The sequence below is a fragment of the Populus nigra genome, chromosome 3, assembly GCF_951802175.1.
Source record: "Populus nigra chromosome 3, ddPopNigr1.1, whole genome shotgun sequence".
In the NCBI taxonomy this organism is placed as follows: Eukaryota; Viridiplantae; Streptophyta; class Magnoliopsida; order Malpighiales; family Salicaceae; genus Populus; species Populus nigra.
This window is the reverse complement of record NC_084854.1, coordinates 13,408,633-13,423,078: the sequence shown is the minus strand read 5'-3', so window position 1 is coordinate 13,423,078 and position 14,446 is coordinate 13,408,633. Positions and strand designations below refer to the sequence as shown.

The 14,446-nt window shown below is 30.5% G+C and overlaps 3 protein-coding genes across 4 annotated transcripts; 2 read left to right on the top strand and 1 right to left on the bottom strand.

Annotated features, from left to right (window-relative positions):
• Positions 1 to 843: 843 nt before the first annotated feature.
• Positions 844 to 1,653, top strand: LOC133689418 (pentatricopeptide repeat-containing protein At2g15690, mitochondrial-like). The gene is made up of 3 exons (XM_062109280.1): positions 844 to 1,032; positions 1,110 to 1,219; positions 1,344 to 1,653. The coding sequence occupies exons 1-3, from the start codon at positions 844 to 846 to the stop codon at positions 1,651 to 1,653; spliced, it is 609 nt and encodes a 202-aa protein (XP_061965264.1).
• A 165-nt stretch (positions 1,654 to 1,818) lies between these two features.
• LOC133688269 (mitochondrial carrier protein CoAc2) lies at positions 1,819 to 5,253 on the bottom strand. Of its 2 annotated transcripts, none has more exons than XM_062107696.1 (7): positions 4,911 to 5,253; positions 3,550 to 3,635; positions 3,255 to 3,462; positions 2,832 to 2,958; positions 2,553 to 2,737; positions 2,356 to 2,478; positions 1,819 to 2,274 (listed from the first exon to the last, which is right to left on the bottom strand). In XM_062107696.1, the coding sequence occupies exons 1-7, from the start codon at positions 5,040 to 5,042 to the stop codon at positions 2,224 to 2,226; spliced, it is 912 nt and encodes a 303-aa protein (XP_061963680.1). In that variant the 5' UTR covers positions 5,043 to 5,253; the 3' UTR covers positions 1,819 to 2,223. The 2 variants fall into 2 exon arrangements, with proteins under 2 accessions (XP_061963680.1, XP_061963679.1); XM_062107695.1 differs by having other exon boundaries at positions 1,819 to 2,266; positions 4,911 to 5,248.
• A 6,558-nt stretch (positions 5,254 to 11,811) lies between these two features.
• LOC133689916 (chaperone protein dnaJ 49) lies at positions 11,812 to 13,958 on the top strand. The gene is made up of 2 exons (XM_062110021.1): positions 11,812 to 13,045; positions 13,649 to 13,958. Exon 1 carries the CDS (start codon positions 11,973 to 11,975, stop codon positions 13,029 to 13,031), a length of 1,059 nt encoding a protein of 352 aa, XP_061966005.1. The 5' UTR covers positions 11,812 to 11,972; the 3' UTR covers positions 13,032 to 13,045; positions 13,649 to 13,958.
• The last annotated feature ends 488 nt before the right edge of the window (positions 13,959 to 14,446 follow it).

Here is a 14,446-nt window from a genome sequence, read left to right as displayed (position 1 = left end):
GTGGATTCATTAAGTGGCATTATACTCTAGAGTCTTGAGCTTAGATTAGTGAAGGAATACAATACTTAAAAGTTAATTAACTCAAAATTCAAACGAGTATTATGGGTATGAGTATAGTATTATGTGAATGAGTATAATCTTGAGTCTTTCTCATTAAATAAAAAGAGTATCTATAATGTTAATTTTGATTTTTAAAGAGATAGAGAAACATGTTTAAATTTGTATTGATTCCAAATTTTAAAATAAAGAAAAAATAATTAAAATTTTAGAAAATAAAATAACAATTAAAAAACTATGAAACAAACTTTGCCATTATTTTCATTTATATACACATAGAAATATTTTATTTATATTTATTTATTTTTTAAAATTTATCTTAAAAAGCTAAAAAAAATTAAAATTTTATTTTATTTATTTTTTATTGAAAATTTATCATGACCCACCTCTACTCTAGTCATTTTTTTTTTACTTTGCCTCTATTCTTTTAGAAATTAAAATTTATATCTCATAGTTTATATTTATATAAACTTTACATTCTCACTGACACGTGTAAAAAAGTAAAATAAAAAAAAAAGTTCAGAATACTTAAATGATTGCTAGTATATCCCAATTAGTGAATTTTATGGTAATTATTAATCGTGGCTTTTTTATTGACTATTCAAATCATGTGGATTTTTAAATGAATGTTGTCTATAAAAATGGGTTTGTCGCCCTTTTCAAAAAAATGCTTGACTCGAGAGAGAAAAATATGAACTGAGTTTTGACAAGTGAGAGAGTTGATGAAATGGTAAATATTTGATGGGTTTGTGCTAGGAAGGAAAGGTCAAGGTAGCAACAGAGTCCATGGGTGGTGATCAAAATGTATCTGCTGATTATGGGCGTTTTGTTGCTCTTTTGGATTCCTCGGCGAATCTGAAGTCGCTCGAACCGGGTATAGAGGCACTTGAATTGTTGAAACGGTCGCCTTTCGCTTTTGATGTTCAATTAAATAATCAACTGGTTGAAATGCATGCGAATGCGGAGATGGACGCCGTATGTTTGATAGAATGCGTGAAAGAAACATGAGGTCTTAGTACTCCTTGATAAATGCATATGCCGCAAATGGGCAGGGAGTTGATGGTCTATTGTTTGTTGAGGAAATGAAAAAAGGTTACGGTTGCAGCCCAAGTCGGAGACTTTCGTTGGCTGTCTTCATGACATGTGCTTGCGCTGGAGCTGTGTAAGAAGGTTTGCTACACTTTCGGTCAATGAGGATTGAATACGGTGTTGCTCCTGGGATCGAACACCATCTTGGGGTTGTTGATGTTCTTGGGAAAGCTGGTTTTTCATATGAATGTGAGGAGTTTGTTGAGAGGATGCCATTTGAGCCCACGGTTGAGGGTAAATAGGCATTTTGCACGAATTCACGGGGATCATGAACTGGAGAATCGAGTAGAGGAGTTGTTAGTTACTCCTGATCCTTCTGAAGGCAACGATAATAAAGTCCCATTTTCCCCAAGAAAGAAGTACAATGCTAGTGATATGCTGGCGGAGAAGAGTAGGGTCGCTGAATATCAGTGCCCAAAACCTTACGAGGGAGAGGGTTATGAGATGTTGAAAGGTTTGAATGGGCAAACGAGGAAGCTAGTTATGTTCCAAATACTAGATATGTGATTCATGACATTGATGAAGAGGAGACCTTGTTGTACAACAGCGAACGTTTGGTTAATTGCTTATGTTTTGACTTTTGATTAGCAACCCGTCAAGGCCAACTGTTAGGATGGAGCTTATTGTTAGGGATAGTAAGATTATTGGTTACAACTGTGTTTAAGATTTCGATGATGAAGCCACCAATCTATTGGCATAATTTCATTTGCAGCCCTTGAAATGCCGTAAGCAGTTCCTCGTAGACATATCATATTACAAATATAATTTAGCTGATGATAAATTCTGTATCAAATCAATGTTACACATTCTTTTACATACAATGATGAATGCGGATCCTGTCTTCAGTTCTGTGGATACACATTCTCAAATCTTTGAATGTCTTTTGCAACCTTTGTTTAAGAGGGGATGAAACCTACGGGTGGCATTTTATAGCACGGAATAATTGAATGTAAAATATTTGATTATTTGTGCAAGGAGTTAAGAATTTATATCAAGAATGAAGGGACGGTTGACTATTTCTTTTGTCAGTCACTGCTTCTATCACATCTCGTGATGGGACTCTAAGGCTCGCTTTCATCATATCATAAACTGTAAAACCAATCGCCACGGAAGGGACAACCTGAAAGGCTTATAAAAAAAAGCAGTTGGAAAAAAGCAATCGCACAGGAATTATAGCAACAAGAATAACAAGGGGCAGGGTTTATCCACCTTCAAGTAGTTGATGCTAAGCCCTGAAAATAATTGCTTCCACCCCTGCTTCTGCATTATCATAATAAGGGTTTCCATTGTTCCTTTTAACTCTGCGTTATTCGACACCGATAGCCTTTGAACCTATTAAGATGATTTTCACTAATCACTATCTATTCTCGCAACCAAGCCTCATCTGACGCTAGAAACAAAATTACCTGCATTTGCCTTCTAACAACATCAAGAGGGTATGTGAAGGTCTGGCCCAATAAACCAGCAACAGAGCCGCATACCATTTTCACCACAATATCTTTCTTGTGCTCCTCAGGGACATGTCGTTTCATCTCCTCATAGAAGTAAAACTTCAAACCAGCGTAAGGGAAGATTCCATAAAGAGATGGAGCTGACAATGATGTTCACTTATTAATTGGAAAAGCCTCCCAAGAATGGGAACACAAAATTAGAAGAGAAGTTTACACAAGCTAAGTGCTACATACCCACACCACGATAGAGACCTCTTAGCCCAGATTCCTTAAGAGTCTTTGAGAAACAATCACGGATTCCTTTATAAACTAGTTCCATACCAATTACCCCATTAATATTCGCTTTTGATGAACTGATAATCTGCACTATCAAAATCAAATTGGGAATGTGAAAATCAACTAAATCCTCAACTTTATATAAATCTTGAGCTTCAGAGGAAGGGAGGATTAACACATTCTAACTAGATGCTCAAGATCACCAGGAGCAGCCAAACCCAGTGGACAGTAATGCAGTGATGCTGTCCTGCCTCAGCATTGCTGCATAAAGAGTTTGGCACATCTCCAGGCCCCCCTAGTCAGTTAGGTGAGCTAAATAAATGTGTGTGTGTGTAAGAAAGAGTTACTTTTTGTTATAAAAAAAAAAGGTTAAATATTTACCTGGTATGCCAATTTTGTTCTAACCAAATCAAGAGGATATGTAAGAAGCACAGCTGTTCCTCCAGCGAATGATCCTGCCACGAGATCAAGTACAGGACCCCTCCCAATATCAGGAAAACTGAGGATTATCCATCTACGATATTGCTCATAAGTCATGTAATGCAGGGCAGCATAAGGTACAATTCGTGCAACACTAGCACCGTTTCCTCTGCCAATAACCCAAAATATATGGTTAAAAAAACAAGAGAAAATGGGAACCTTCACATGACAGAAAATGAATAGCTGGGGGATCCACCTGTACAAACCCATAATCCCCTCTGTATGTGAAATCTTTTTAAAGGATCCAAACAGCCCAACAGACTTGAATTCATCTCTTCTGGTCTGGAAAGTACAACACAAATCGACTCCTTTTCATCCAAATAAGGTTAAAATTTACAGATTATATTACACAACATAATTAATTACTTGCATTTAGAGCCCACATGGAGTCTAGAAGTATATAGAACTATAATCACAGGAAGGGTATGAACTATAAGAACATGACCTAATAAGATGGAAGAAAAGGTTTAGATTTGCAGCCCTAGCCCCTATGTTACCCCAGACAGGCATAAGCTTCACGAAAGCTCAGAAAACAGTCGGACTTTCTGATAAACCATTATAAGATTGGTGGCGTCTGGGGAAATTTCTTGAACAAATATACTAACCTGACTAGTCTTCTAAATGCACATTCTTATTTATGCAAAAGTGCTGCCAGAAAGAATTATTATGAAATTCTGCTCAGGACAAGTTATACCAACAAAGAAGTGAAAAAACAAGAAAGAAATAACAACATCTGAAACAGAGTATTACATTTTAAATCCATTACCATTACCATTCCCATTCCCATTTAATGAATACAAGTACATGTATCGCATCACACCACTGTGTATTACAGAGAAGAAAATATCGACCGATATTGCTAATGACTCTGCATAGGGACACCACCAATCCAACTTAAGGAATGCCTCTGGCCAGGGATACAATCAGATATAATGCTCTTTTTTTCTTTTCTTTTTTCAAAATATAAAAATAATTTAAGGTTGATGATTAATGATGTCGAACTTTAGCAAGGTATTTTTTAAAAAACCAACAGAATAGTCCTTCTGGATAAATAGGAAGAGAACAGGGAGTATTGGAATTGAAAACACCTGCCCACTTGATTTCATTAACTTTTCCCCAACGAAGTTGGCTAATAAATGCTTCTACATGTCGTATATGTAAAATGAAGCAAACTACTGACGAAAGGAAGACTGGTGGAAGAAGATGAATCGCTCTCAGGAACCACCGGCAGGAGTGTTTTTTTTTTAATTAAAAAAGAAAAAGGAAGAGGCTTGAATCAAGAAAGGCCCATACTCACTAAGTTACTACAAATTCCAAGCAAGAAGTCATCTACTGTATTTGTTAATTTATGAGCTGATAAATCATAATCCAAGTTCAACAGTAGTCAAAACAAGTCCAAGAATTCCAATATATCAATGAAAAAAAAGCGAAAACCCCATCAAGAAAGAAGGAAATAGATTCTCGGTCAATCATGTATAACCAAGAAAACAGAAAAATCATCTTTTAGCCAAACAAAATCTTGAGAACTACACCATAGAAGAAAGAAACCAATAATACCTGAAACAAAATCTTGACACGTTCAAGGGGAGCTACAACAGTCTTTGCAAAGCCACCAGCAACACCCCCAGCAACTAACTCTTTAGTAAACACAGGCATGGCCTCTATTATCTCATCTAACAGCATACCCATCTCTCTTTCCTCTCTCTTCTTTGCCGTTTTCTTATATATATTCAGAGACTATAGAGAGAGAGAGAGAGAGAGAGAGAGAGAGCTTTCAAGTTTACATCTAACAGCAAACAAGCATCTTTCTTTCTGTTAAAGGAAGAGAGAAAGAAGGTTAGGAAGAAGAATCGAAACGTTTCTGTTACCTAGAGTGGCGTGTCGCCTTCTTGTGGTTTTTATATGTTCTGGACAAGGTGACTAGTCAGAAAAGCCAACGCTTTGTCAGAAACGTTTCTTTTCCTTTTCTTTTGTAAGAGAGACAAGGCAAAATTATTGACGACGGCTTCACATGGTTACTACATGTGTTTAGTAATACAAAATTATTATTTTTTTAGTTTTTTCAATAAACAATTAAAAATGTATTATTTTTTAAAAAATAAAACGAATTTAAAAAAAATAAGAAATACATATAAATTTAAAATATTTTTTTGTAAAAAAATCAAAACTTTAATTTATAATAGTCATTTTAACATTTAATATTCTTGATAATCTAATTGTACAATATTAATTTTATTTTTTTCAAATTAAAAATTATTATGAAAACTTTATATTGTTAACAAAACAAATCTTCATAATAATAAAATTTAAATTTATGAAACTAAATAAATATAAAAAATAATAAATAATAATAATTTTTATCTTTTATTTTATATTCGTGCTAAAAAATGCTTTTTTATAAAAGAAAAAACATTGTATTATTCAAGTTTTTATTATAAAAATAGTGAAAATATATAGAAAAATTGTGATAAATCTCTAAAATATTCTTAGAAAACTCAGTGGAGAAATATTGTATTTGAAGATGGAGTTTTAATTTTCGATTTTGTAACTCTAGTTTTTCAGAAAATCAGATTATTACTTTATTTTTTAAAAATTGTTTAGTAATTAAAAAAATAGTTATTCATTTTCTTTTTCAATTTTATTTTACTTTACCATTTTTTTTCTTATTCAAATTCAAGGGAAAATTAGAAAATGTGTTTATTTTTTAAAAATAAAAATATTTTTTCCATAAAATAAGAACTACATCACGACTCATAAAAATTCAAAACCATAATTTATAATATTTATTATTTTTGATAATTTAATTATAGAATTATCATGAAAAATATTTATTGTTAAATAAAAAAATATTTATATTATATTTATAATAAAAAAAATTATGATACTAACTAAATATGAAAATATAAAAAAAAATATTTTTTATTTTTTATATTACTAAGAAATGCTTGTATATAAAAAAATTATATTGTTTATGTTTTTCCTTTATCAGAAAAACAATAGAAATTTTATATTGGAAAATTGTTGAGAATCTCTAAAATGAATTTTCCAAACTCAATACAAATCTAAAAAACTAGAAAACTAGTTTACTAGTTTAAATGGAGAAATATTGTATTTGAATAAAAAAAATTTATTTTTCTTTTTTTAACTCTAATTTTCTTAAAAATTAGAGTATCATGGATATGTACTCTTTATTATCCTTCCATCAACACATATAGTATATGTGCTCTTTTCCATGTTTATTTTTTAAAAAAATCCTATACACTTTCATGTATATTCATATTTAGCTTATATGTTTTTTTGCTAATTTTTAAATGAAAATTCCTTTAAATATCATAAAAAAATTAATTTTAAATGGAAAAAACTCTTATATTTACCATTGTGTGTGCGCTCATTTTTTATTTTTTTTCCTTGTATTTTTAATTTGGTCAATTGATTTTTATGTTCTATGAATTTATTTAATTAGCCCTTTTAATTTTTAATTTGTTGAATTAACCTGATAATTGATTTATATCAAGTCTCGATTATGCTATGGATTCATTATTCCTATAGCTAATATATTATCAAATAAATTATCTTAGTAAATTTATTTTTCTATGACAAATTTTTCTAGTAATGTAGACCGAAATGAATATAAAATGTCATTTCATAATAAAAAGTATTTAAGTGTCACATAATTAACATGCATAGTAGTAACATGGAGACTTATAAAAATTAGGGATTGAGTCAATAGAAAATATTTAAAGAACATGAGGGTTAATTGATCAAATTAAAAATACAAGGGTAAAAATGAATAATTGTTATAAACACAAGGATAAATTTAGGTAGTTTTCTCTGAAAACAAAAACAAAAAATTGAAAAATAAATTTTCAGCAATCTAAAAATTAAAATATATATATATATATATATATATATATATTTTAAAATGAGAACTTCATAAAAACATTAAAACATTAAAAGCCCTAAAGAGAAAAGAAAACTGAAACTAATATGTAAAATCTAAATAACAAAACGTGAAAAGTCATGGCCATTAAACCTCATAATAGAAATATTATATATGTGAAATATATGTTTTTTAAGACAAGAAGTTTTTTAGTTTTTCATTGGTTTCTTTTATATATATATATATATATATATATATATATATATATAGAGAGAGAGAGAGAGAGAGAGAGAGAGAGAGAGAGGATATTTCAATATTTTTGGGATGTATCAAGTTTTTATATTTCTATAATTTTTTATACTTTATTGGTTTTAGGAATTTTGTTGTTTTTTTAATTTGTTTTTTTCTTATTCCTTAATTGTTTTTTTATTGATAGTCCACGGAGGATTTTTCTCCAAATATGATAAAAGAGCATATAAAATTGAAAATTTCTTAAAGGAACATATGAGAGAATATGCATAATATAGTAAATGGATCAATCATCCTTAATCTATTCATTTATATATTATATATGTATATATATAAATTTCATGATTTTGGATAAGCTTTAACTCTTTTTTCTTCTTCCAATCATATATTTTTTTTAATAATTCATTCTAGATAGTTATGTTTTATTTTAATTTCAACAATATTTAATTTTTTTAATTTTATAAAAATTATTTATTTATTTATTTATTTATTATTATTATTATTATTATTATTATTATTCTATCTCAATACATATATTAATTTCTAGCATAAACTCTTTTATATCAAATAGAATTACTCATAAAACACTTTAAAAAAGTGCATAGATGTTAACTTTTAGATCTTACTGGATAATTAGTATGCACTATCATACAGGTTTGATCAATTTTTTAATGTAAAAAAATATATAATTATTGCTAATGCTATCGAACACTCTCATGGAGTGTCTTCACCATTTTTCTACTATTATTTAAACTAACTCTTTTATCAATAGGTAAAAAAATCAAATATAATAGAGTAAACATATTAAAACCATAAACAATAATATCAAATTATAAATAATCAGAAGTTGAATGTACACTTTAATTATAAGCAAACTTAATAAATGATAAATAATCTTCATAATTCTTAAGATTTTTTTTAATAATAGTACACAAAAGTGTAGTTAAAATCCTATTTGCTACTTCCACCTGTCTATCTGTTTATGGATGACATGTACGATTGGGGGCCTTTAAACCCATTTTAAAACACAATTAAAAGAGATAGGCCAAAGCTTGATTTATCATCTACCATCCTTTTAGGTCTAACATCTATACTTTAAAAATGATGATTAGGCCATATTACTTGGTTTATATCCCAAATCATTGTCTTAAAATATGATTAGGCCATATTACCTTCGATAAAAAAATCATATGTATTAGTTTAGAAAAAAATTTAGCATGTAAGCACAATAGGTATATTTTTATCATTTAAAACAAACATGAAGTAGCTTACCTTAAGTTGGATATTTTAGGATGATTTTAATATTTTTTATAGCATAATCAGCCTTTTATCTAAAACATTTGAAAACCAATTAGGGTTTCTAGTCACCACAATTTTTTTTTTCTTTTTACATTTAGTTTACTAAAATTTCCCTTGCGATAAAATGATATTTATTTTTAGGTCTAAACTTTGTTTTCTTGATTTTTATAATTATATGTATTTTTTTGCTTGGATGCACGTGTTAAATGTCTTTATCCTGTTTAATTACCTAAACTTATCAATATGTAATATTGTTTGATTTTACACTTTTTATATGATTGTTTTAATGTGTTTGGTTTTATGCATTATAATTTTTTCATTATTTTTAGTATTTTATATGTTTGGATTGGATATGATTATAGCCATGTACTCATAACACACACCTTATTTTGCATACACATTATTCATAGGTTAGAAGAGGTTGTTAATCAAGTAATGAGAGGTCATTTTGAGACCAATTTAGTTAATTAACCTACCTTTACATATAATGACTATAACCTTCTTTTAGAAAGTTTTCATGTATTATCGCAATGGCTACTTCATGTTCAACTGGTCATTTTTATTTTATTTTGATGAATATTCATGTTCATACAAGTTTTTTTTATTTAGTTTTTATAGGTAGAAAAAGAGAGAATAAACATAAATAACATTTCAAAGGCCCGATCTTTTTAAAGTCATGGAAGATGAAGAAATGACCATTTTTTTTAGCAAATTACTAAGAAAAAGATGGAATTGATGAGAAATGAGATGGCTAGATTCACTGGTTTTCTTAAATACAATTATCAAACTAGACCATCTAGCGAAAAGCCTTTTAACAATGATAATATTTTAATAGTAGACCCTCACAGCACGTCTCCATAGTTCCTGGAACTCTAGATATACCACTTGCCTTTCATTCACATCTAATACGAGCTACTCAGTAAAAATTTGTATTCCACCTTGGACCACTTAAACAAAGGTTCCTGAGAGTGACAATTGATGTGTAACTCCTAAGAGCTTTCCATCCTCTTTTAATACCACCGTCTTCTTAACAAATGAGACTAACCCCTTATTGGAACCTTCTTTAAAATAAAAAAATCTAAAAAAAGATGGAGGCTGAAAAATTCTTGATAATTGAAGAATGTCTAAGAGCAATTAAAGAACGTCTATGAGAAATAAAAGGCATGGATGTATATGAATTTGTAAAGGCATATAAAATATGCTTGACGCCAGATGTAGTCTTGCTATGAAAGTTCAAGGTGTCTCAATTCGTCAAGAATACAAGTGTTAAGTGTCCTATAACTCGTTTGAGTATTTATTGTAGCAAGATTGTAGAAATGATTAAAGATGATAAACTTTTCATTTATTTTTTCTATGAAAGTTTAAGTGATGATGTCCTCTATTGGTATATTGGTTTAGATGGAAATAAGATCATGCAATGGACAAATCTAGTTGAATCATTCATGCTCTAGTATAAGTTTAACATGGAAGTGACTTTAAATAGGTTCAACCTTTAAAGTACGAGAAAAGAAAACAATGAGTTAATCAAAGAACATGCTTCAAGGTAGCGTGAAATGGCTTTGTGAATTAACCCTCATCAATTAGAGAAAAAAAATATCTCTATTTTCATTAGCACCTTTAAATATCCATACTTCGAATACGTAATTGGTAACTCCTCATTTTATTTTATTAATGTGGTGATTGTAACAAAAAGGATTGAGCAAAGTTTGAAATTTAGAAGGGTAAAAAACTTATTAGTAAAGCTTGGTTTCATGCTGAAAGATATATCATAAAATAACCCTCAAATTGAGAATCTTAACCCCCTCAATGTTTTCCTTTCGTATCATGTTTGGTCATCGAGTGGTGTGGCATCGATAAATTCTTGAATACCATTACCTAAGATCGATATACATTTCCCTCTTAATATTATTTACTAACATCTTCTAAATACGAAACACATTATTCTAGTTTTGACAAATCTTATTAATCCACCAAATCACAAATGTTTAACTGAAGGAGTTAATATAAAAATAGAATAAGTATTGCGTTGTCAATCTATTTTTGTTATTAAACTTTGTGAATAAGATCATTAAAACCTTGATTTTGTTCTTCATATGTTTTAGGATTAAGTTGCATTTTTGAATAAAATGCATTTTTTTTTGTCTTATTATTAATTTGGATGTTTATTTGAATGCAACATGGAAAAGTCATTAAAAATTAGTTTTAAGACATGCCAAGTGAATATTAGGAGGCAATACCTCTTATTAAAATTCAAAATATCTTTTTTTTTTACTTTTAATAAACCGTAAAAAGATGACGTCTTACTTCCAATCTTCTTGACCTTTAAAATTATCTTCACCACTACCAACAAACTTTAAAAAGAAAAATCTTACTTAAAATAAGTCCAAAACAAAACCAAATAATTTAGTGGCATAAATAATAATGAATATTTTGCATTTACATCATGATCTCACTAATTCTTCTCTAAGATTAACTTTATAATTTTTCCTGATTAATGATTCTTTTTGAATAAAACTAAAATTTATCAATATAAACATATATGGTTTTGAGATGAAAAAATAACATTTTTAATACATCACTCACAAATAAAAATATATCTTTTATTGTTATGATTTGAATCTAAAATATGTTTTTTTAAAATAATTATCCATTATAGTATTACCCCTCATTTTGAATAAACTCATTTAAATTGTTAAGGTTATATTATATAAAAATATATTTTTGTTTTTTTATTTTTATTAATACTTAAGTTTTATATTAACCAGTGTATTTTTTTTAAAAATAAAATAGCATGAGAGGATTTGTGTAATTTCCCCTTAATGTAAAAATCAATTCAAGTTTTTTAGATTGTAATTTTTTTAAGGAGCAATTATAATTGAAAGTTAATATTTTTTTATTAAATAAAAATCCTTAATTAAAAAGTTAAAATAATATATAATAAATACTTTGACATCATAATATTAAATCGGTACTTTTATTTTTCTCTAATTAAGTAATTAACATATATGATGTTTATATAAATAAAGGAAGAGAATTCGACAGTTTTTTGTTTCTCTCACCGTGTTTTGTTCTCTCACAAATTCCCAAATTTGAAACCCTAATTTATCGACCTCAGATCCGCTTGCAAGTTGAATTTTCGTCTTCTGATTTGTATTAGGGGATTAGTTATTCTTACTAAGAACCATCAGAAAATGGATAGCAACAAAGACGATGCGTTGAAATGCTTGGAAATCGGCAAAGAAGCCCTCGAATCCGGTGATCGAAGCCGTGCTTTAAAATTCATCACCAAAGCTCGCCGCCTGGATCCTACTCTCGCCGTCGACGATCTCTTATCTGCGGCGGAAAAGGATGAGCCAAATAAAACGGCGGCTGCAAACATTAATAATGGGTCCACAACAGCCACGGCCTCAAACGAATCCAAAGTTCGCCAAAGGGGGTCATCATCATCATCATCATATACAGAGGAGCAAATTTCGATTGTGAGAGAAATCAGGAAGAAGAAGAATTACTATGAGATTTTGGGATTGGAAAAGTCTTGCTCTGTAGAAGATGTTCGAAAAGCATATCGAAAACTATCACTGAAAGTCCATCCTGATAAGAACAAGTCTCCTGGAGCTGAGGATGCATTTAAAGCTGTTTCGAAAGCGTTCCAGTGCCTTAGCAATGAAGAGAGCAGGAGCAAGTATGATGTCACCGGAACTGAAGAGCCTCTCTACGAGAGACGCTCTTCCAGTCATCATCGTCATGGATATTATAATTATAACGATGATTTGGATCCTGACGAGATATTCAGGCAATTCTTCTTTGGAGGTGGAATGAGGCCTGCCACCACCCAGTTTCGGAGTTTTAATTTTGGAGCAGGAATGGGTGGCCCTAGAACGGATCATAATGGATCTGGGTTTAACTTCCGTGCATTGATTCAATTGCTCCCGGTTCTTCTTATTTTCCTTTTCAACTTTCTACCGTCATCTGAGCCTATTTATGCACTTTCCAGGTCCTATCCTTATGAGTACAGGTTTACTACGCAGAGAGGGGTTAATTTTTATGTGAAGAGCACCAAGTTTGAGAAGGATTATCTACCGGGTACCCATGAGAGGGAGGCGCTGGAAGCCAAGGTGGAGAAGGACTACGTCTCTGTCCTTGTGCAGAATTGTAGGTTTGAGTTACAGAGGAAGCAGTGGGGTTTTGTAAGGGAGACTCCTCATTGTGAAATGTTGCAGCAGTTTCAAGATGGGGAATTGGCGGCTTGATGGAAACTTTTAAGGTTTAATTTCATCTACCTGTAGTTTTGGTCTTAAATACTTTTTGCTACTCAAGGATTGCTTCTGACGATGTAATATTTGGTAGATTATGGCCTCATAAGCATGCAAATTCGCAAGCAACACTTCTTTTATATTTATTTTCGATATGTTTCATCTTTGGGACATAGCAGTTTATAATGGGGAATGTAATCCTAATTGAATAGGTGTTGTTTGTGTATTGATGCTGGACTTCATTACTTGAAGCAGCCTTATCGGGCCTGGCTGAATTGACTTACTCCATTGAGGCAACAAACTTTTTTTACCATTACATGTGCTTTTTTCCTTGTTTTCTTGAGTACAGTCCGCCTTATTACTTTAGGATTGATTTGTTGTGATTGTTCATTTTCTCTCCTCGCTGTCAATAAAGTCACCTTAAAAACCTCTACTACAGAATTCATTGATTTGTTGCTGCTACCTGGCTTTGCATGTGCAAAAAAAAGAAATTTTTTATTCATTGGTTGTCTTTTTTCATAAAATATTGTTTCCTTTGGCCATTTACAATTGATTAAAATGTAGTAATGTGTGGGAACTCTTGGTTTAGAGGTTTTATTCCTTTTCTTTTGCAGAATTCTTTGTTTTCAGTACCTGGTCAACCTAAATTTGAAGAAATATGCGGAGAGTTTGGAATTTGCAGAAGAAATGAAGAATAATACTTGTGTGTTGTCAGATTAAATTTTCTCAATCTGGATCTTGTCTATAACCTTTCAAGCCTTTAGGTCACGTATTTGATTTTCATTTTTTCTGCCTTGTGTATGTGCTATTGATTTTCCTTAGAAAAAGTGTTTAACTCTATCTTTGAATGCTTTCTGCAATGTACATGCATCGAGCCATATTTATTCCATCTATACCTAGACTGCATGTATATGATTTATCTTATATGATCTATGATATCCTTTGATGTTTCCCATGATTTGAGATATTTTCCCATGCACTTGATGAAGATGAATTTATTAATGTTTTTACATTGATATGGATGTGTGCTTCTCCAGTTGTGAGTTTTCAGTAGTGAGAGACTTTGCTGCATATCATTGCTTTGAGCGAAGGTGTTTTCTTTGACTAGAGATGCATGGTTTATTTTCAATGGCACCTTTTGCGTTAGGTTCATCGTTTAGGTTTGATAGAAACTTCACATAATTATATCACATGCATGTTTTTTTGGCAAGAAGTTCAGTAAAGTATCTTATATTGGGAGAAAGTTTTGCTCAATTGTGGTATTTGTTTCATAATGTTTTTTACATGAATCGTTGGACTTTATTTTGTACATTTATCCTTCACATGTTTTAAGAACTAGGAAATTTGTACTTTGCTACTGATTTTTATTGTAATTGAATTTCAATTGATGTCCGAAGGCGGTTTGAGTTAAT

What these genes read in the sequence shown, in the direction of transcription:
- LOC133688269 (XM_062107695.1), bottom strand. Translation starts at nt 5,042, where the DNA reads ATGGGTATGCTGTTAGATGAGATAATAGAGGCCATGCCTGTGTTTACT. An exon ending in GTGTCAAGATTTTGTTTCAG is followed by an intron (nt 3,636 to 4,910) that starts GTATTATTGGTT and finishes TGTACTTTCCAG; the next exon opens with ACCAGAAGAGATGAATTCAA. An exon ending in GAACAAAATTGGCATACCAG is followed by an intron (nt 2,959 to 3,254) that starts GTAAATATTTAA and finishes TTGATAGTGCAG; the next exon opens with ATTATCAGTTCATCAAAAGC.
- LOC133689916 (XM_062110021.1), top strand. Translation starts at nt 11,973, where the DNA reads ATGGATAGCAACAAAGACGATGCGTTGAAATGCTTGGAAATCGGCAAA.
- LOC133689418 (XM_062109280.1), top strand. Translation starts at nt 844, where the DNA reads ATGGGTGGTGATCAAAATGTATCTGCTGATTATGGGCGTTTTGTTGCT. An exon ending in CGAATGCGGAGATGGACGCC is followed by an intron (nt 1,033 to 1,109) that starts GTATGTTTGATA and finishes GCAAATGGGCAG; the next exon opens with GGAGTTGATGGTCTATTGTT. An exon ending in TGTGCTTGCGCTGGAGCTGT is followed by an intron (nt 1,220 to 1,343) that starts GTAAGAAGGTTT and finishes GAATGTGAGGAG; the next exon opens with TTTGTTGAGAGGATGCCATT.